The sequence below is a fragment of the Mizuhopecten yessoensis genome, unplaced genomic scaffold, assembly GCF_002113885.1.
Source record: "Mizuhopecten yessoensis strain PY_sf001 unplaced genomic scaffold, ASM211388v2 scaffold7597, whole genome shotgun sequence".
Lineage (NCBI taxonomy): Eukaryota > Metazoa > Mollusca > Bivalvia > Pectinida > Pectinidae > Mizuhopecten > Mizuhopecten yessoensis.
Window position 1 is genome coordinate 116,892 of NW_018407127.1, and position 21,748 is coordinate 138,639.

General features: G+C 38.5%; 1 protein-coding gene across 8 annotated transcripts in view; it reads left to right on the plus strand.

The window, feature by feature from the left end:
* LOC110453995 (heterogeneous nuclear ribonucleoprotein K-like) overlaps positions 1–21,748 on the plus strand; it is a 60,592-nt gene that overhangs the window by 28,328 nt on the left and 10,516 nt on the right. For 4 of the 8 annotated variants that reach the window (XM_021503270.1, XM_021503272.1, XM_021503275.1 and 1 more), the window contains exons 4-8: positions 12,397–12,506; positions 14,047–14,103; positions 15,357–15,400; positions 18,108–18,192; positions 19,178–19,291. In XM_021503270.1, the coding sequence (XP_021358945.1) occupies positions 12,397–12,506; positions 14,047–14,103; positions 15,357–15,400; positions 18,108–18,192; positions 19,178–19,291 (410 nt within the window). Of the gene's footprint in view, positions 1–3,557; positions 3,582–11,048; positions 12,358–12,396; positions 12,507–14,046; positions 14,104–15,356; positions 15,401–18,107; positions 18,193–19,177; positions 19,292–21,748 lie in introns of those variants that run through there. The other 4 variants (XM_021503273.1, XM_021503277.1, XM_021503274.1 and 1 more) reach the window with 3 other exon arrangements.

The following is a 21,748-nucleotide window of genomic DNA, read 5'->3' on the forward strand; positions in this document are numbered from 1 at the left end:
TTTCAACATGTTAGGGAAACTGAGAGGATTAATCGAGGGGACACGAAGAGATATGATTGGCTTCTTTGTTAATGTATTTTAATTCATTGTGATTTCTGTGTAATGCAGAGTAAGAAATGCACCACACATCAGCTTACATATTTGTTGAAATAGGTCATTCAAGCCATTGTGATGTAGCAAGTTAAGGCTGTATGCTACCTTACTGTGATCTCCCATTAAAGAAGAGTTCTACACTAAAAAGTCAGTATAAAAAGATGTTGAGGGGATGGGAATTTTGAGAAATATTTAGGTCAAATATACACAAGAAAAGTGTATGTAAATAAGACATGATGAGAGAAAAAGAAAATATTTCATGGCTTTAGCTTGAATTTCAATTTGCACAGATATGTAATGATTAAATTTACCAGCCTGTATGTTGAGGTGAAATATCCACGACATTGTGACCTTTCAAAAGCAGATGTTCTATAGAAATATTAGATATGAGATCATTGAAAAGACCGGTTTTCTTCGCTACTAAAGGGCAGTGGATGTGAATGGCATATGTGTGCAGTGGAATGAAAGGCTTTCTGGAATAATACATATTTGTTTTAAAAAATGAAAATAAAAATTGTTAACTTCCTCCTTAATATTTCCTCCTCAACAATTATCATGACAAATGGTATGGTTTTCTTTGCACGTCCTTTGGTGTGCGGGAGATTGGAGAAATATTATAATGAACAGATTTTTCCGAATTGTCATTATGAAAATTTCAATAAGAAATTCCTAATGAGAAATCTTTTCCAGGTAGGAAAAGTAAATTCCATTGTACACCATACCAGCACTGCATGCCTGTACTGGGCTTGTTGGGATAAAGATGCATTGTCATTTTAAGGCTGTCTGTTGTTCTGAACCGTCTTTGGGTAGATAATTAAGGTTAGCAAGGGTGATTAAAGACCTGGTATCTGACCATTATTTCCATCAGCGGACATGAAAGAGATCCAGGAAAGTGGGCAGAATGGGCGGCTCAGTCCACAGGTATATACTGGTTTTGTAGGGCAGTATTTAATTAATTCAACCTGATAGGATCAAATGGCCCTACAAGATTGTGATGAGCAAATAGGGATGATTTGATGTACAGTTCTGTGTGAGGCTGGACACCGGGTTAATGTTGAACCTGCATCAGTACCGTCGGTGTACCGGCTGTGTACCATCGGTGTACCGGCTGTGTACCATCGGTGTATCGGTTAATGTCATGTCAAAAAGGTATTGAAATAAAGAAATTATTTCATTGTTTTGTAAGCTTCACCCATCTTATACATGATTTTTCTCCGGCGGAAAACAAAGAATCATATTTTACATGTATAATGTAGCATATTCTAGGTTTAGTGAACTGCACTGAATATATTCAGAAATTAGTCATCAAAGATTGGTGGTAAAAATCATAATTTGGCACATACACTTGTGTTAATTTAGCCTAATTACCTAATTAGTGTCAGTAAAGAGAACACCTGTCCTCACCTGAAATCAATATGAAGCTTGTAGTACGGGCCAGCTAATGGGTCTCCAACATGCATGGGTGGGCAAGGGATGGAGATGGCCTGAGTATATATATAAATAATTATAATGTCATTTTAAAAATGACAGTTACGAAGAAATAGTAAAAAGGTATTCTCTGCAGCTTATCTTAGTACTTCTAGCTCCTCTAAGCGATTCTTCAGGTTGTTTATTCAAAAGAAAATTGTCACCTCATTATTTATGATGTCATTAAATTGAACGTTATAGGTACCTGCCATAGCAATAGAAAATATCTGGTGTTTTAGATGACTACACGATATACAGCATGAGGGAGATTGTTCTTCAGACTTCAGGGCACAGTAAAAGTTAGGTTTCAGTGGTAGTTCATGGAAAGTTGATTGGGGAACAAAGGGATGAAGTGAAGAATATACTTGTACAAATCTTAATGAATGTCCTTAAGTGAATGATTCTAACAAATCCTGTATCACATTGAAATGATGGGATTGAGATAGGTCGAGTTGTGTTGGTAGTTTAGGTATGTTGTGGAACTGATGTTGGAAGTAATACGTTATTTAGATGTTTTACATCGAGGAGGAATAAAGAGAAAGATACACGGAATGGATAGAAACATCCTTTAGAAGTAACCCTTCTTCCTACAAAGAACTATTCTTTGATGAAATGTTTACCAATATGAAGTAGCTACAAGGTAGAATGGAGAAGTGCCTTGTTCCAGTCTCCAGCTGATATAAAAGAAGTGTGTTTACTGAATTGTTATTTCTATCGGTTGTATAGAGGTGTGTCGACTAGGTGTAAATATAGCAGGTCAAATATTTGTTCTCCGGTAAAATAACATGCTCTCGATGTTTGTATGTTTCCCCTTTCTTCGGGACTTTGTCCCCCCAGCAGATGTCTAGCCCCATAAAGCCTAGGGCCCCTGATACCCTCTGTTATTACAAAAACACACTCCACACAATGGGCAAGTTGGAGAAAGGAAAGACGACTGGCTGTGTTTAATCAATTTTTTTTTATTATGTTTGCAAGATAAAGGAAAAAAACAAACTACTACAGGTATCAAAGGATCTAGGGATAGAAAGTCAATATCTGTCACAAGAACGCTAAGACTTTTCAACCTAAACAAAAACTTTACGCTACCTTAAATATTGGGGGATCTTTAATATATAACGCATCTTATTTATTCTGTTATATCAAAATGGATCTGATAAGTGTTTTGGAACATTGAAAATTATTGTGGAACAAGTTCCAGTCAGTCAAAATGGAAAAACAAGGAATCAGAAATGATGCTCCTATAACTTTGGCATTTCACCCAGTTCCAGAGTTCCAAAGTCCAAACAACAGTGATTATGTTTTTCATTATTTTTTTCATATTTTACACTAACACATGTGCACCCAGTTATTTCTGTACTTTTACCTTGTATGTTTAGTTAAGAGTATGCTTGACATGTATAATTAACGTCAAGGTGAGTTGGGAATCATTCGGTGTTGATAAATGGATTTATTGGAAAAGTTGATATCGCCAAAATTGTAGGGTGTCAAATTATTAGGTGGGGAGTCAGTTGGTAAAGCCTCATGACAAGGGTAGCTGAATTACTGGCCCTGATTAGAAAAGACAGAATCACCAGTTATTGGAATACCTATGATCAGAATTTAGCATCGTCAGCAGCTGGATCACAGGTCCTGTTGGCACGATCTGATTGGTCGTTGCCTGGTAACGGTATCAACAAATGGCTATGGAGAGAGCCAGCAGTGGTTACATGGCATTTGCTCCAATAGCTAACACCCACTGTACCTGTAGGTAGATGCCAGATACTCAGGTGTGCTGTCAGTGAGAAGGTAGGGCATGAAGGACCTGGCAATGTGTGCCAGGTACTGTACAGGTGTGGTGACAGCCATGTTGCTGTGTGATCCCTGGCCCGACAGCCCAGGTGTATTGACAGTCGGCCATGTTACCCTGACCCCCCCGCCCGACTACTCCTACACTACACCGATGCTTTAAGGCAGATGAACGTGGGTTTTGCGTAATGTGGTGGGCTGCCTGGGTATTGATCCCTCCTCGTCATTACAGCCAGGTATGTTGAATGTTTCTTGTATCCATTTACCTGCTACATTTCCAATCAACACCTGATCGCAGGTAAAAACTGACTTTAATGTCACTGCCTTTTAACAAAGATTTTTATGGCTTCTCGGATCGTACAGAATTTTATTCATCCCAAAATACGAGAACTTAAATGGAAGGCCTATCATCTAGCTCCTCCAGGTATTCTTACATTGTATTTAAGTTTACACAAAAATGCATTCAAGGTGTGCAGAATTATTTGGGTTTCTTAAAATGAACAGAATTTAAATACATTTGAAGTCACCAAATTTATTGTTTAAGTTAGAAAAAAGGGACAAAAAAGACAAAGTATTTCAAGAGAAATTGGTTGAAAAAAACAAGTGATTGCTTAAATGATGTAGATGGTTACAGTTTAATACTGTGTCCATTGTATGGGAAAAGTCAGTTTTGTTGTAGAATATCAATGATGCTACAAGAACAAATCAAGTTGCCACGAGAGATGACATTAAATGAGACTGTTTGATCTTGTTGAGATTGTAATAATCAGTGACCTTTTGTAATGTAAAAATCTAGTTAAAAATAAGATGTACAGGTATTTTGTTGTTAATTTCCATGCAGAAAAAATTGAGAAAAATATTTTTTGCTGTGAATAAAACAATACGTTTCCTGTTCCAATGTATTCCTGTTAATAACATTGTAAATCAAGCATTTGGCACTGAATGATTTTACATATAAAACATGGGGAAATGAGTGGAGGCAGGCAGCTGTATGATAGGTGTCTTTGTTACATGTTGTGCGGGGTATACCTGGATGCTTTGTGTGTCCATTAATTAGCTGATATGTACCGGGGCCAGGTGAGAACAGGTGGGATCAGGATTGACAACCAGAGCACCACTGTGACGAAATGTCATTAACACATCATTAGTAGCTTCAGCAGTACAAAATGCTGGCGTGACATAATGGCCATTGGTCACCCAAAGGTCTGCTGAGAGACTGCCAGGTATAGTCACAAGGATTTGTATTGGTCAGTGGTCAGCTGGTTTGGCCACCTGCTGCCTGGGGGCGGAGTATGGCACATTGATGCAGATTCATTTGAGCGGTCAACTGTGTCCTATTCTCCAGGGAACTTTCTTTTGTCGCCCTGATTACAATAGCTATGTATAAAGTACGCTTCATTAATATTTGATAATCAGCAGCAGTCTGGCTAGGCAGGCCAAACGTCACTGTGAACTAAGGACATTCATTTCATTGTTATGTACAGGTAGGAGTTGGAGGGGAAAGTTAGGGGTGGTGCTGGTACAATACCATGGGGGATTCTAGTTAAAATTGGCCAGGAAATTAATTATCATCATTGAAAGGAAAATGATCCTCCATGTCAAAGGTGACTTCGGGTAGAAAATATGGCAAGTAATTGAAAAACCTATGAAAGAATTGTAGACAGCCATAGAAAGACAAATGAAGAAACAGATCATACGGTAGCATAGATTTGATGGGAAAGAATAGGGAAAACAATTAATTTGATACCATAGTATTGTTTTCAGTATCGCATCCTTTGTAAAGGGCTGATCAATATTGACATTTGCAAATACATTTTTACGACATTGACATTTTGAAACCATGTTTATTTGATATTTGTAAAAGTTCATGATAAAACACAAGTTCTTTTGTGACATATTATTTCTCTCTTGGATGCAAGAAAATTTGCTGTGAGATTTTTTTCCTATTATGTTTGTGGAGGATACTGATTAGCCATCTGTTAATGACCGCTATCTTGTCATTGTGTCAAGTTTCACTGCTGTATTATTATAAACACAACTCCTATCAGAGGTCATACAACCTGTCAGTGGTCATACAACCTCTATCAGAGGTCATACAACCTATCGATCAGAGTTCATACAACCTGTCAGAGGTAATACAACCTGTCAGAGGTCATACAACCTATCAATCAGAGTTCATACAACCTGTCAGAGGTAATACAACCTGTCAGAGGTCATACAACCTGTCAGAGGGCATACAACCTGTCAGAGGTCATTCAACCTATCAGAGGTCATACAGCCTATCAGAGGTCATACAACCTATAAATATAGTACATTTTATCATATATTGTATCTTGACCATGTGTAAGATGAGCTTCATGTTCAATATGTTATCAAGAATAAATGAAGCCTTTATTATTATTATTATTATTATTATTATATAACCTATCAGTTGGAATACATCCTATCAGATGGTCAGAGGGTATAGATTTGTGTAGTGACAATATGGCGCCCGGGTGGCGGTAGATTGCTGTGTGACCAGCTAGTGATTATTGACAGGACTATGATTGATTGTGCTGGGTAGACAGAAGGAATGATGCGATCATGGTAACTTGTTCTAGGCCATTGTTTACTAATTGTTAGAAATATGTGATTGGTAAAACAGGAGAGGTTTGTGATTGGAGATTACTAGTGATAATGGTTAAAATCCACGATTTGTTTGTGCAGTAGATCAGATTTCATGAGGTGGTTGTACTTTTATTCCATTGGTCATTGAACAGTAGATCAAATTTCACGAAGTGGTTGTACTTTTATTCCATTGGTCATTGAACAGTAGATCAGATTTCATGAGGTGGTTGTACTTTTAATCCATTGGTCATTGAACAGTAGATCAGATTTCACAAAGTGGTTGTACTTTTAATCCATTGGTCATTGAACAGTAGATCAGATTTCCTGCGACTGTTGTACATTTAAAAGCCATTGGTCATTATTTATTTAGTTTTAAGAGCAATTCTCCTGTTTTATTTGAGATTTATTAGTATATCGGGTGAAAACAAACAGTGTTAATAATTCTCAACTATCAAAATAGCCACTGTCCGTAAGCTGACAATAAGGGGTGTTTACATACCTTGTGTGATCCGGCAAGTGATGCCTGGCCATTTACAGCTATCTGTATCAGTTTGTCATAATTAAATTAAATTTAGTGTGAGGAATAACTTCATCATACTTAGTTAATATAGAAAAAATATTTGAATGGTTGCATTTGTTATTTGTCCCCAGTGAATTGTTTTGTTTTCTTTAAATGATGGAAGATACTATGTTAGTGATGGTTCCTCTCATAATATCTGGTTTGAGCTGAAGCTTTTTACTCATTCACCCCTGAAGACACATTTGAACTCTTCCATTTCAAAGGTTGGACTAGTTCATTATGAAATTTCAGGGGTGAATGGGTAAAACCATACAAGTTACCTGATGAAACTTAAGGTATGCAGTAAACTTTAATTAGGACACTACAGGCCTGACCTCAAGGTCAAAGGTCAAGTAAGTGCATTCTTTTAAAGATAAATATTGTCTGGGCTGAAGACTTTTAACCATTTAAGATATTTTGTTGAAAATTTAAAATATTCCTGCATCACCTGCAGAGAATGTGCAGCATTAAGCGAGTGCAACCTTCACCAATAGGTCAAAGGTTAAACACATCTGCATTTAAAGGTAGATGTTAAAAATGAATCTTAAGTTAAATTTTGAGCTACAGTTATAAGTTATGATAGTGATAAGTGCACAAGTATTACATGTTAACTATTTCATGAACAGTTTTAAGTGCTTAAATAAACATTACGAACTAAATTATTACATATCCTGCTAAAATAAGTAAAATAAAAAAAAGACTGTTGTGTTCAAGTATTATATATCAATTAAATATCTTACTGGTCATACAGTTGAGTGGATACTTCCGTAATTAAGAAGTAATAATTAGTAGCCACCACAGGGTGTGTACAGGTATAGAGGAGATAGGGCCTACTATTGGGGAAGAAACCACAGGGTGTGTACAGGAATAGAGGAGATAGGGCCTTCTATACGGGGAGAAACCCCAGGGTGTGTACAGGTATAGAGGAGATGGGGCTACTATTGGGGGAGAAACCACAGGGTGTGTACAGGTATAGAGGAGATAGGGCCTTCTATACGGGGAGAAACCACAGGGTGTGTACAGGTATAGAGGAGATAGGGCCTCCTATTGGGGGAGAAACCACAGTGTGTGTACAGGTATAGAGGAGATAGGGCCTACAATTGGGGGAGAAACCACAGGGTGTGTACAGATATAGAGGAGATAGGGCATACTATTGGGGGAGAAACCACAGGGTGGGTACAGGTATAGAGGAGATAGGGCCTTCTATTCGGGGAGAAACCACAGGGTGTGTACAGGTATAGAGGAGATAGGGCCTTCTATTGGGGGAGAAACCACAGGGTGTGTACAGATATAGAGGAGATAGGGCATACTATTGGGGGAGAAACCACAGGGTGTGTACAGGAATAGAGGAGATAGGGCCTTCTATTGGGGGAGAAACCACAGGGTGTGTACAGGTATAGAGGAGCTGGGGCTACTATTGGGGGAGAAACCACAGGGTGTGTACAGATATAGAGGAGATAGGGCATACTATTGGGGGAGAAACCACAGGGTGTGGACAGATATAGAGGAGATAGGGCCTACTATTGGGGGAGAAACCACAGGGTGTGTACAGGAATAGAGGAGATAGGGCCTTCTATTGGGGGAGAAACCACAGTGTGTGTACAGGTATAGAGGAGATAGGGCCTCCTATACGGGGAGAAACCACAGGGTGTGTACAGGAATAGAGGAGATAGGGCCTTCTATTGGGGGAGAAACCACAGTGTGTGTACAGGTATAGAGGAGATAGGGCCTACAATTGGGGGAGAAACCACAGGGTGTGTACAGGTATAGAGGAGATGGGGCCTACTATTGGGGGAGAAAATCAATGATTTCATCCTCTCAGGTTGATTAGTGTCGATTGTTTATGGGTATAATTTTTGCATGGCCTAGCTAGCTACAATCAGCTACCCATGCAACAGCTGATTGGTAAGAAAAAAACTTACTGGGTTGTTAAAGGTCAAACAGGTCGTGGTCCATCACAACAGCTTGGTTCTAATATTACCGGGCGGTATTCTCCATTTCTACTACAGTTCTCTCAAAATAAAAATTCAAAAATCAATAAAAAAAATAAAAAATTAATATGATGCCACTATCAGCCATTTGCGTTGACTTCCATTGGTATTAAATATATTCACACTTTTCTAGTATTTTACAGTACAGTGCATCTGACTGTAGGTATGGTCATGTTTATGGGATGTTAATGGGAAAGTGAGCTGATCTAGATTAAATCTTTCCCAGACCAACTCACTTCATTATGTACTTGACCATCGCAAAATTTAATCCCCATTTGTTTATACCCTTGTGTATGAATAACTGGCCCAGCCTTTAAGCCATTCCTGTAGGTACAAAATGCGGTGGTAGTGGGCATCTGTGTACTAAAAAATGTAGTGATGCTCGCAGCTGTCAGATGGCTTTGTTGAAGCTAGCTAATTGAGTAACATTAAGGCTTTTACTTTTATCATTGAGGAAGCGTTTGGCTGAGTTTGTCATTGAAGCAAAATCCTTTCTATAGTGCTTACCTTCTATATAAAGCTGTTTAATCTCCAAGAATGGCACCTTGACATGCAATCGAAGATGTAGCTTTTATAAACTAGACGAGTAGTTCCCATCACAAGATGTTTGAAGGTCAAATTTCTATGTGCATCTTCTTTAGTCAAGGTTATTTACCCTCGTGCCATTTGGTAGTATGTTATGACAATAAAGGCCCTTTATTTCCAAGTTTTTTGGTAATACTTGCACTTGATCAATATTTAACTTTCATGGTTACTATTGTCTGTTCATGCGTTCACGGGCCTTTGTTTCACTACCCATATACTGCTGTTTGTTACTTTCAAGTTGACTTTGATGTGAATCAACACATACTAATATGAAATAATTTAGCAGTTATACATTTTGAAAGTACTCCTTGTAAAATACACTATTTTAAATAATATCAATAGAAATGATTACAGACTAAGTTTAGGTAAAAATAAATGAAATTAAGATTAAGACAATTTTATAAAAAAGACTTTAAAAAATAGTGAAATAATTGTAATGGCAAAAATATAAATACAGCCTTATATGGCTATTGATGGGGGTCAGTAAAAATATCCAATGACAAGTGGTCACCAAAAACAGGTTCAAAAGTTCTTAAAAAAATATCAAATGACAGGTGGTCACTAAAAACAGGTTCAAAATTCTTAAAGAAATAACAAATGACAGGTGGTCACTAAAAACAGGTTCAAAAGTTCTTAAAGAAATATCAAATGACAGGTGGTCACTAAAAACAGGTTCAAAAGTTCTTAAAAAAATGATGGAGAATAGGAAGAAAAAAGGAAAATAATGCATGTGTAAGTTGCAAGATTTGATCCGTAATACATCACATAACTCATTAATACAATATATACATTGAATACAATAAATACATTGTAATAATGATCTTTTGCAATAAAGTTTTTGTCATTGCCGTATTTATTTAGATTAAACCTTAAAATCGAGCCAACGCCAGTTCAAAGTAGGTGGGTTGATAAGTGGGTTGCTGCGCTCCAGTATGGATACCAAATGGTATACAGGGTGAATGAGGAAATATGGTGAATATAGTCACGGAGTATTTCAATCACAACATCCACAATGGTCACCAGTGAGTGGGTATCTTTTATTGCCGACTAGATCTGTACGATCTTTGTATGAACAGGTATGTGTGTATGTGGGAGGTCTGAACTGTACAGGGTCCAGGATCTTTGTATGAAATTGTATGTGTGTATGTGGGAGGTCGTTACTGTACAGGGTCCAGGATCTTTGTATGAAATTGTATGTGTGTATGTGGGAGGTGTGAACTGTACAGGTTCCAGGATCTTCGTATGAACAGGTATGTGTGTATGTGGGAGGTCGTTACTGTACAGGTTGTTTGTTAATAATTGATTACACCCTATACCCAATACACTATATTGGGGATACAGTAATTTATTTATAAAACTCTTAAAGACAGCTGGCTATTGTGTGATATTGACAATGTAGTAACATTGATTAGGGGAATGGCAGTTTTCTTTGATCTCCTGGAGGACGATTACATATTTTATGTCGATGCATTTCCCAAATGTTTCAGGCATTGATTGACACTGTTGTTTTATGAATGCAGGCTTTGGAAAAGTGGAATGTAGTATTTATATATTAAGTTATTGTACAATTCGAGGGCAAAAAACAATTTTTTCTAGATGATACATTTTCAATGAAAAATCCAATCAATTGCAAACTCCAAATGTAAACTTTCTGGGCTTGAGAATCATACAGTGGTCTTTGTTGTGTCTAGGTAATATGAAGTGTCCCATAGAGAATCGTACAGTGGTCTTTGTTGTGTTTGTAGGTAATATAAAGCGTCCCGTAGAGAATCGTACAGTGGTCTTTGTTGTGTTTGTAGGTTATATGAAGCGTCCCGTAGAGAATCGTACAGTGGTCTTTGTTGTGTTTGTAGGTGATATGAAGCGTCCCGTAGAGAATCGTACAGTGGTCTTTGTTGTGTTTGTAGGTGATATGAAGCGTCCCGTAGAGAATCGTACAGTGGTCTTTGTTGTGTTTGTAGGTAATATGAAGCGTCCCGTAGAGAATCGTACAGTGGTCTTTGTTGTGTTTGTAGGTAATATGAAGCGTCCCGTAGAGAATCGTACAGTGGTCTTTGTTGTGTTTGTAGGTAATATGAAGCGTCCCGTAGAGAATCGTACAGTGGTCTTTGTTGTGTTTGTAGGTAATATGAAGCGTCCCGTAGAGAATCGTACAGTGGTCTTTGTTGTGTTTGTAGGTAATATGAAGCGTCCCGTAGAGAATCGTACAGTGGTCTTTGTTGTGTTTGTAGGTAATATGAAGCGTCCCGTAGAGAATCGTACAGTGGTCTTTGTTGTGTTTGTAGGTAATATGAAGCGTCCCGTAGAGAATCGTACAGTGGTCTTTGTTGTGTTTGTAGGTAATATGAAGCGTCCCGTAGAGAATCGTACAGTGGTCTTTGTTGTGTTTGTAGGTAATATGAAGCGTCCCGTAGAGAATCGTACAGTGGTCTTTGTTGTGTTTGTAGGTAATATGAAGCGTCCCGTAGAGAATCGTACAGTGGTCTTTGTTGTGTTTGTAGGTAATATGAAGCGTCCCGTAGAGAATCGTACAGTGGTCTTTGTTGTGTTTGTAGGTAATATGAAGCGTCCCGTAGAGAATCGTACAGTGGTCTTTGTTGTGTTTGTAGGTAATATGAAGCGTCCCGTAGAGAATCGTACAGTGGTCTTTGTTGTGTTTGTAGGTAATATGAAGCGTCCCGTAGAGAATCGTACAGTGGTCTTTGTTGTGTTTGTAGGTAATATGAAGCGTCCCGTAGAGAATCGTACAGTGGTCTTTGTTGTGTTTGTAGGTAATATGAAGCGTCCCGTAGAGAATCGTACAGTGGTCTTTGTTGTGTTTGTAGGTAATATGAAGCGTCCCGTAGAGAATCGTACAGTGGTCTTTGTTGTGTTTGTAGGTAATATGAAGCGTCCCGTAGAGAATCGTACAGTGGTCTTTGTTGTGTTTGTAGGTAATATGAAGCGTCCCGTAGAGAATCGTACAGTGGTCTTTGTTGTGTTTGTAGGTAATATGAAGCGTCCCGTAGAGAATCGTACAGTGGTCTTTGTTGTGTTTGTAGGTAATATGAAGCGTCCCGTAGAGAATCGTACAGTGGTCTTTGTTGTGTTTGTAGGTAATATGAAGCGTCCCGTAGAGAATCGTACAGTGGTCTTTGTTGTGTTTGTAGGTAATATGAAGCGTCCCGTAGAGAATCGTACAGTGGTCTTTGTTGTGTTTGTAGGTAATATGAAGCGTCCAGTATAGAATCGTACAGTGGTCTTTGTTGTGTCTAGGTAATATGAAGCGTCCAGTAGAGAATCGTACAGTGGTCTTTGTTGTGTTTGTAGGTAATATGAAGCGTCCCCATGAGGATGACTACCAAGAGGACTATGACAACAAGAGGAGGCGTGGCGGGGAGGGGCAGAAGATCGAACTCCGCTTCCTGCTGGCCAGCAAGGTAGGGCATGGCATATATATACTGCATACATTTATACTGAATCAAATTGTAAATAAATTTATTTTTTACAATGATAGGGTTTATTTATTTTATGCAATACCAAATATAAAAAAAAATCTGAAACTGTTTGCGAGATGGAATATACTGTATAGACAACTGTTCATAAGATTTATTTTTGCTGTATTTGTGGCTATTGAAATCAGCTCACATCAATGATATCTCTTCATTCAGGGCCTGTTCTTTGGCCCATTTTCCAATATTTTCTTTGTAATTCTAATTATACCCAACCTACCTACCCTCAAATGGTTTTAGCTAATTATACCCACCCTACCTACCCTCTAATGGTTTTAGCTTATTATACCCACCCTACCTACCCTCTAATGGTTATAGCTAATTATACCCACCCTACCTACCCTCTAATAGTTTTAGCTTATTATACCCACCCTACCTACCCTCTAATGATTTTAGCTAATTATTAGCAATCATTGGCAATGGTTAACCTTTTGGATGTAACAAAATTGCTAACTCACCTACTTCCTTAATTTTATGACGGACAAACTTGAAAGAATAATTGTTTTGTTTGGCCTTAATCTTGTCTTTTCATTGAAAGTGTCAATAAAGGCTGATAGAAAAGACAATACAAATTAGACATGATAATGAGAGGATATTTAATTAAGGTATGATGACGTCAATCTGATCCGTCATTGAGTTTTCATACATTATTTAAGGTGTAGATTTCGTTTTGGATAGATAACTTTACAGGCAGTGGCATTGTAATCGTGTAGATTGGATAGGTAAACAATACAATATGGCCGCCTGATTTATAGATCATAGAGGCGATGTGTCATAGTATCATTGGCACCATAGCAACCATTCACCCAATTGTCACATGATATTGAAAATCTATTACGAGTTAGTCATGCCTGTATAATGTTGTGTCCTACTTCCGGCCAGCATGTGTAATTAATTTGAGGATTTCCGTACAGATAACCAGACATTGAGAGAGCATACTTGATACCAACAGAGTCAAACTTTTTAAAAACAATTTTAGCTAATTAATATTTTTGCATATAAGTTCAGAACTGGGCATATTGTAAAACCCGTTAGTAGCAGTTTAATGATATTGATTAGGTTTGGCTGTAATGAGGAAATGGCCATATAGTTTTTATTTTAAGTCAATATACCCCTTCACCACCCTGAGCACTAGAGAACAAGCAGAGTTCAAGTCTGATTTGCTCTGTCTGTATAACCTAAGTAAATTATTTTGAAAAATAAAAGGTTTGCCCCTCTACTTAGCAATGATTGTCAGTGTTTCAAGTTAAATTTTTAACTCCCAATACTTTAAGGGATTTTTAATGAAACTAAAAATTGGAATATTTTGGTTAACAGATAGCTACAGACAAATTGTCGGTCGGCTATAGGGATAAGAAACACTGTACCCTGAAATTTCCAGGGCAGAAAGTGGAAACAGCAGCTTTGTTGTTTGGCCTAATTAAATCACAGGTTTCGGTTGTGATGCTAAATGTTGTTTCCTCAACAGAATGCTGGAGCGATTATTGGGAAAGGCGGGAGTAACATCAAGCGGCTGAGACAAGATGTAAGTATTAGAAATAGATCTCTGGAACTCCTGCCCCTAATCCACGCCATTCCTTTTCAGGTGTAGGGGTCGCTACTGATCCCAATACATCCTACTTCTGGTCCCTGGTCTGGGCCCCCAACCATACATTGGTCCAATGTCCATACTACAGTTGTCTGGTCCAAGACAGGGTCCCTATTTTTGATGGGACATGATCCCAAGACCGACCCCTCACTCCTCCTGATGTCCATGGCTGATGGATCCAATTCCTTATAAGGGGCCTAGAAAGCCCTTTGGGACCAAGTAGGGACTGCCATTTTGCCCAGCACTGTTGGGACTTGTGGGTTTACATTGAAGATGTCCGATCTGTCAGGGTGTTGTACACTGATTTATATTGCTACATATTTTTACCATGTTGTTTTGTGTTAGGTAGAGAAATACATGATCCTGATTTTAAGCCCTATGGCCTCTGTTTCCTAGCCTTATTGTTTATGTTAGGTAGAGAAATACCTGATTTTAAGCCCTATGGCCTCTGTTTCCTAGCCTTGTTCAGGTTCTATGATAATGATATTCCATTGTATTATTTTGTCATGTTAAGCCTTATTGAGTCTTTGCAATGTTAGACGCGGGTATAAGCCCCCCTCGGGCATTATTCATTGATTCATTTAGGAATGGTCCTTCTGGCCATTATTGATCCAAGCTAGTGGAGAAACCATGATTTGGCCATGCCATTTAAACACAAATATGTGACGTTGAATCAATTATGACTTCATGTCTTCATTTTAAACATGATTTCTTTGTATTCTACAGAATCGTTTGTTCCTCCCAGTTTTGTTGAAGATTATATATGTTAAAGATATGCTAATTTCACAGCCAATCTTGTGTTTTTACAAGTAGAGTTAGCCGGATGCCGTCCCTGGTGTCCTTTGTACCAAGTAATGTGTTCCGACGATTCCCATTATTATACACTGTTTTGTATATAATTTTGTCCATATTATAAAGCCATGCTGCGATTTCTCCTTTTTCCATCCTCACATATCTGGCCTGTCCCACAAATCTCGCCCTGCCCGCTACTACACGTACAATTACATCGTCCAATGTACGTATGTCCATCCAACATCCACACTTGACGTCTATCCAACCGATCCCCTGCCCTGTGAACGAAACATGGAAATGTTCACCTCCGTCCAACTGTCCTGGCCCACGGAACGTTCGATTGCTGATTGTACACTGGTCTGGTCTGATCCCGTGTCCATCGTCCACCGCCCTGACAGTACAAAGCCAGTGTCACAGTTCCCGATAGTACCAGCCCCGAACGGTATGACGCAACAACTCTTATTTAATCAGTTTCAGTTTTCGTGTCATGAGCAGTCAAAAAATAAGTAGTAAATAAAATAACTATCTACCTTTCATAAAAGGACTTTTTTATAGCCCATGTTCATGTGGATATCCTCTCATTTAATTCATTCTGCCTTCTTATATTCCAATCAAATCTGGGAGCATGCTTTGGTTTCAATTTTACTTCTTATAGGGAAAATGTATTTGTAATACTTTCTATCTGGTTTCACTTATGAAGAAAAATGAATGAAAAGTCCTGCAAGGACAAAATTGGGAACAAAATGTTCACTTTAACAAAAACACAAAAAAAAAGAAAAAATAGGTACGTATTTATCTAAAACAAGGGAAGAAAGTTGGTTTGGTTTGATTATCATTCCCGCTCCCGTTGTGGGGTTTTACTTGAGCTAAGAAAGTGTATTGGTGTCCAGAAGTAACCTGATACACAAACCAAGGGATGTGTGACCAGTCTAAGCCAGGCCCATCAATCCCAAAATCATTATGCATCAAACCTTAAGCTTTCTCACATTTCTGACAATGTCTTCAAAGATAATCATTTCAACAACAGTAAAGAAATCCTTGACCTTTGCATATCATTTGTAGAATTTAAAAAAAAAAACAATATTAAAGCCAGGACCATTTTCTAGAAACGATTTCTGAAATAAATGTTTATTAAAAATTACTTTATCAGAGGTGAAACCTGGAATATAATTTGTGAATTGGAAGAAAAATTAGAAAAGAAATTGTGATGCACAATCCCTCACGCACATTCTTCTGTATAATGGTAGCTTGTCCGTGGGGGTAATAGATACATGCACTCTGTATAGTGGTAGCTTGTTCGTGGGGGTAGTAGATACATGCACTCTGTGTAATGGTAGCTTGTCCGTGGGGGGAGTAGATACATGCACTCTGTATAATCGTAGCTTGTCCGTGGGGGTAGTAGACACATGCACTCTGTATAATGGTAGCTTGCCCGTGGGGGTAGTAGATACATGCACTCTGTGTAATGGTAGCTTGTCCGTGGGGGTAGTAGATACATTCACTCTGTGTAATGGTAGCTTGTCCGTGGGGGTAGTAGATACATGCACTCTGTATAATGGTAGCTTGTCCGTGGGGGTATTAGATACATGCACTCTGTATAATGGTAGCTTGTCCGTGTGGGTAGTAGATACATGCACTCTGTATAATGGTAGCTTGTCCGTGGGGGTATTAGATACATGCACTCTGTATAATGGTAGCTTGCCCGTGGGGGTAGTAGATACATGCACTCTGTATAATGGTAGCTTGTCCATTGGGGTAGCAGATACATGCACTCTGTATAATGGTAGCTTGTCCATTGGGTTAGTAGATACATGCACTCTGTAGAATGGTAGCTTGTCCGTGGGGGTAGTAGATACATGCACTCTGTATAATGGGAGCTTGTCCGTGGGGGTAGTAGATACATGCACTTTGTGTAATGGTAGCTTGTCCGTGGGGGTAGTAGATACATACACTCTGTGTAATGGTAGCTTGTCCGTGGAGGTAGTAGATACATGCACTCTGTATAGTGGTAGCTTGTTCGTGGGGGTAGTAGATACATGCACTCTGTATAGTGGTAGCTTGTCCGTGGGGGTAGTAGATACATGCACTTTGTGTAATGGTAGCTTGTCCGTGGGGGGAATAGATACATGCACTCTGTATAGTGGTAGCTTGTTCGTGGGGGTAGTAGATACAGGCACTCTGTATAATGGTAGCTTGTCTGTGGGGGTAATAGATACATGCACTCTGTATAATGGTGGCTTGTCCGTGGGGGTAGTAGATACATGCACTTTGTGTAATGGTAGCTTGTCCGTGGGGGAAGTAGATACATGCACTCTGTATAATGGTAGCTTGTCCGTGGGGGTAGTAGATACATGCACTTGTTTGTGACATACCCATAGAATCATAACGGGTAGTCTTGACTACATTTCTCCAGTTTTTGGCGTACATGTTGTTGGTTTCTTTTACTCTTAACACAATAAATTAATTTGTTACTACCATGGTAGACAGAAAATGACCAACCTGAGGAGTTTTTTTTTACACCTCAAGTGTAGAAGCTTACTAACATTTTGGAAATAACCTTGTCATGATTAATTTACAAAAACCGAAAAAGAAAATGCTTCAAGTATGCAGGGATTTAATGAGGTGAACTTTGACCTGTCAGGGGTTGACCTGTCAAAGTTCAGTGTTTTGCTCACGCTAATGTTTAGGTATTCACCGCGTTTGCTTCTGCAACTGTTAATTCTTGCTTGGAACTAGAGTTGTATGCTAATATTCTTCTCTTTTATTGTATGGTAAATATATTTTACAGAAAATGAAGTTGAAATTTATGATAATTCTATTTCAATGCTTTCAGATAAAGTATGATTGTAAAGTGTTTTTCCTTTGTTAAGGTTTGAAGTGATTTAAAAAAAAAATCAATCTTGTTAATTATTTTTAATGCATGTCAAAGCAATGTTCAAAATAACTGAACAAGAAAGACTTTGTTAGAAATGAGACTTGTTTGTTTTGTTTTCCATTTTCTGTTTTTTTCTGTCTTGCTTAGCACTATTACTTGATTCAGCACTTAACGAAGAAGTTTTTCTTAAGGTATTTTTGATTTCTGCTTTGTTCAGTGTCGTCTGACTGGTAGCGTACAGACACATCCTTGACATCAGTGTTATCTTTTACAGTGTGCTGACGATCGGGGCAGACATCGGTACCGCCCTCGATTGTGCCCTCGATATCATCCCGAAGCTAGAAGATGTAAGTGATGAGGTACCAGTACTCGTTTTTAATTTTTGCGTGTTTTATTTTTCTGTCCTTTCTCCTCTCTATTTCCTGTCAAGATTTTGCTGTTCAAAGTCAACCTATCGGGAGAATTTCTAAGATTCACTCTCTGATTTTGTTCTGCTTTGTTAACCCAAATCAACTTAGTTAAAATTCATCAGACAACGATTTATTTGAGCAGTCAAGCTGGTCTAGAAATAAGTGCATATTTATCAACAACGATAAGTTAACGCAAAATGATAGCCAATGTAGACTTCAGTATTTTAATTACTTCGGTATTGTTCCTTTTTCCATGTTCTGTCCTCATTTGCTTGACACCTCCTTCGAATGTTCACTACTAACAACTTCCTTCTTATTCTAATACAAAATATTTGATGTTTAAATTCATATTTATTCTAGATGATAAAAATGTTTAATACAGCCAGTTCTGATATCTTGCATATCGTTAAACTACATACACAAGTAGTAGCCTCGCTGAAGTCACCGATTAAAGATCGTGTTCTTGGTCGAGAACATGTCATAGTAATGTACTGAACTGGAGCAGACTTACACCAGACACATGACTTGTCACATCTGGAGCGTGTGTAAGATAATTAGGGGACAGTATAACATTACAAAAAGCACAGGGGTAGCAACATTCTTATGTTTATCTTAACCAATTATAATGTGAAAACAATATTTTGATAATATAAATGTATTTGTCTTTAAATCTGAAATAGATTTTTAAACATTCATTATATATTTGTTTTCCACAGGAATGTGATGTTTTGAAATGTGCAAGATTACCAAGCCTGCAGTGTAATAAAAGAAAATAGTTGGAAGATTTGCTTTACTTTTAATTCGTGTAAAACTTAGAAATTTTATTACATACTTTTAAGTCAGATATTGAAAAGTTTATTACTATTTATAAAAATTGACTGAAGTCACAAATTACTTGAAGGATGGTTGTACATGGTGGTGTTTGTTGTTGTAGTACAAAAACTACAAAGATGAAAACTTTGACTGCGAGATGAGGCTGCTGGTCCACCAGAGTCAGGCTGGATGTATCATTGGACGTGCTGGATTCAAGATCAAGGAACTCAGAGAGGTCAGTACCATTCCCGGAAACACATTCTCCATTCCCCCGATACTGTATAACATGAAACTTGCAGCTCTTATCATTTTTGCCAATTTTTCCACAAACGTAAATACAATACATACATGATTGCTGTTACTGACCATTGTATCATCAGCATACTGCCAAATATATAAGTGAAATGATTTGTAAATGTGAAGATAGATGAGCCTTTTCCCTTTAATTAAAAGAGTATGCACAGTGTAAGATGGACTCGCTGTTAATACAGAATGTCATTGCCATTATAACTCAAAGAGAAGATTACAATAGATTAATGTTGTCCTCCTCCACATCTCTCACCCAAACCTGTATCTTTACTGTCTCCCAAACCTGTACCTTTACTGTCTCCCAAACCTGTGTCTTTGCTGTCTCCCAAACCTGTATCTTTGCTGTCTCCCAAACCTGTATCTTTACTTTCTCCCAAACCTGTGTCTTTACTGTCCCCCAAACCTGTATCTTTACTGTCCCCCAAACCTGTGTCTTTACTGTCCCCCAAACCTGTATCTTTACTGTCTCCCCAACCTGTATCTTTACTGTCTCCCAAACCTGTTTCTTTACTGTCTCCCAAACCTGTATCTTTCCTGTCTCCCAAACCTGTATCTTTCCTGTCTCCCAAACCTGTATCTTTCCTGTCTCCCAAACCTGTATCTTTACTTTCTCCCAAACCTGTGTCTTTACTGTCTCCCAACCCTGTGTCTTTACTGACTCCCAAACCTGTATCTTTACTGTCCCCCAAACCTGTGTCTTTACTGTCCCCCAAACCTGTATCTTTACTGTCCCCCAAACCTGTATCTTTACTGTCCCCCAAACCTGTATCTTTACTGTCTCCCAAACCTGTGCCTTTACTGTCTCCCAAACCTGTACCTTTACTGTCTCCCAAACCTGTGCCTTTACTGTCTCCCAAACCTGTGCCTTTACTGTCTCCCAAACCTGTGTCTTTGCTGTCTCCCAAACCTGTGTCTTTGCTGTCTCCCAAACCTGTATCTTTGCTGTCTCCCAAACCTGTGTCTTTGCTGTCTCCCAAACCTGTATCTTTACTTTCTCCCAAACCTGTGTCTTTACTGTCCCCCAAACCTGTATCTTTACTGTCCCCCAAACCTGTGTCTTTACTGTCCCCCAAACCTGTATCTTTACTGTCCCCCAAACCTGTGTCTTTACTGTCCCCCAAACCTGTGTCTTTACTGTCTCCCAACCCTGTATCTTTACTGTCTCCCAAACCTTAATCTGGTGTAAATCTGTAATTATTACTGTAAGACAGTGGGAATCGCTCGCTAATCTTGTCTAAATCTGTAATTATTACTGTAAGACAGTGGGAATCGCTCGCTAATCTTGTGTAAATCTGTCATTATTACTGTAAGACTGGGAATCGTTTAGGATGGGAAGGATCATTTATTTGAACTCTGAACGCTGATGCAGTATTGTATAGCCTGAAGAATTAAGTTTGAATGTCATTCGTTGTTATCGTGTGGGACGATGACAGGGATGACCCCATTGAATGTCATTCGTTGTTATTGTGTGGGACGATGGCAGGTATGACCCCATTGAATGTCATTCGTTGTTATTGTGTGGGAAGATGACAGGTATGACCCCATTGAATGTCATTCGTTGTTATCGTGTGGGATGATGACAGGTATGACCCCATTGACCTGATGGATTATTTTAACCATTAGGAAAATATTGGTTCAGATGTATCACTCCCTGTACTCATTCCATTGATTCCCGTCTATCATATTGACACCAGTGCTCCTGGGGATCCAGCATGCCTTGGGCGAGGTACAGACATCATCCATAATTCATAAAGGTCACTTGTCAGGAACAGCAGTCTGCTCTAAAATCACGGAAAGATTTATATCATAATGAGGAATTCTTAATGTTTTGTGGGAAAATTTCTCAAAATTTCAATCCCATCTCCGTGGGGAAACTTGGCATGAAGTATAAATCCTATAATTATATTATTCTGAATAAATAATTTATTCCTAAATATGTAGATTTGGAAAATATTGTAGATGTATTGGTTAAATTGGTTAATATGATGTGAAATTGTGACTATTTGAGCTAGAATAAAGGTTGTTTGGATGTTGTTATACTGTTGTCATACGTGTCTGCCATAAGTAAAGACTGGTTAACAGTCGGGTTGGCAGCACTCTCTCCAATCATCTCTCCTCCCTGCAACTTCAGTTTCCTCTGGTCTCGGGCTCTGCCATGGTCATGAAACTTCAAGTAGGTAACAGCCCTACTTTCTCCACTAGGTATCCGCCCTACTGCCACAGTCATGACCACCTCCAGCCTAGTTTACATGTATATTCATCTGGGGGGGTACTCGAACATTTGTCGCCCCCATTTGCCAAATATAAGATGGGATAGCATATTATTATTACAAAATAAAGTTGTCAAACCTCAAACCATTTTTGTTGTTTTCTTTAAATTTTT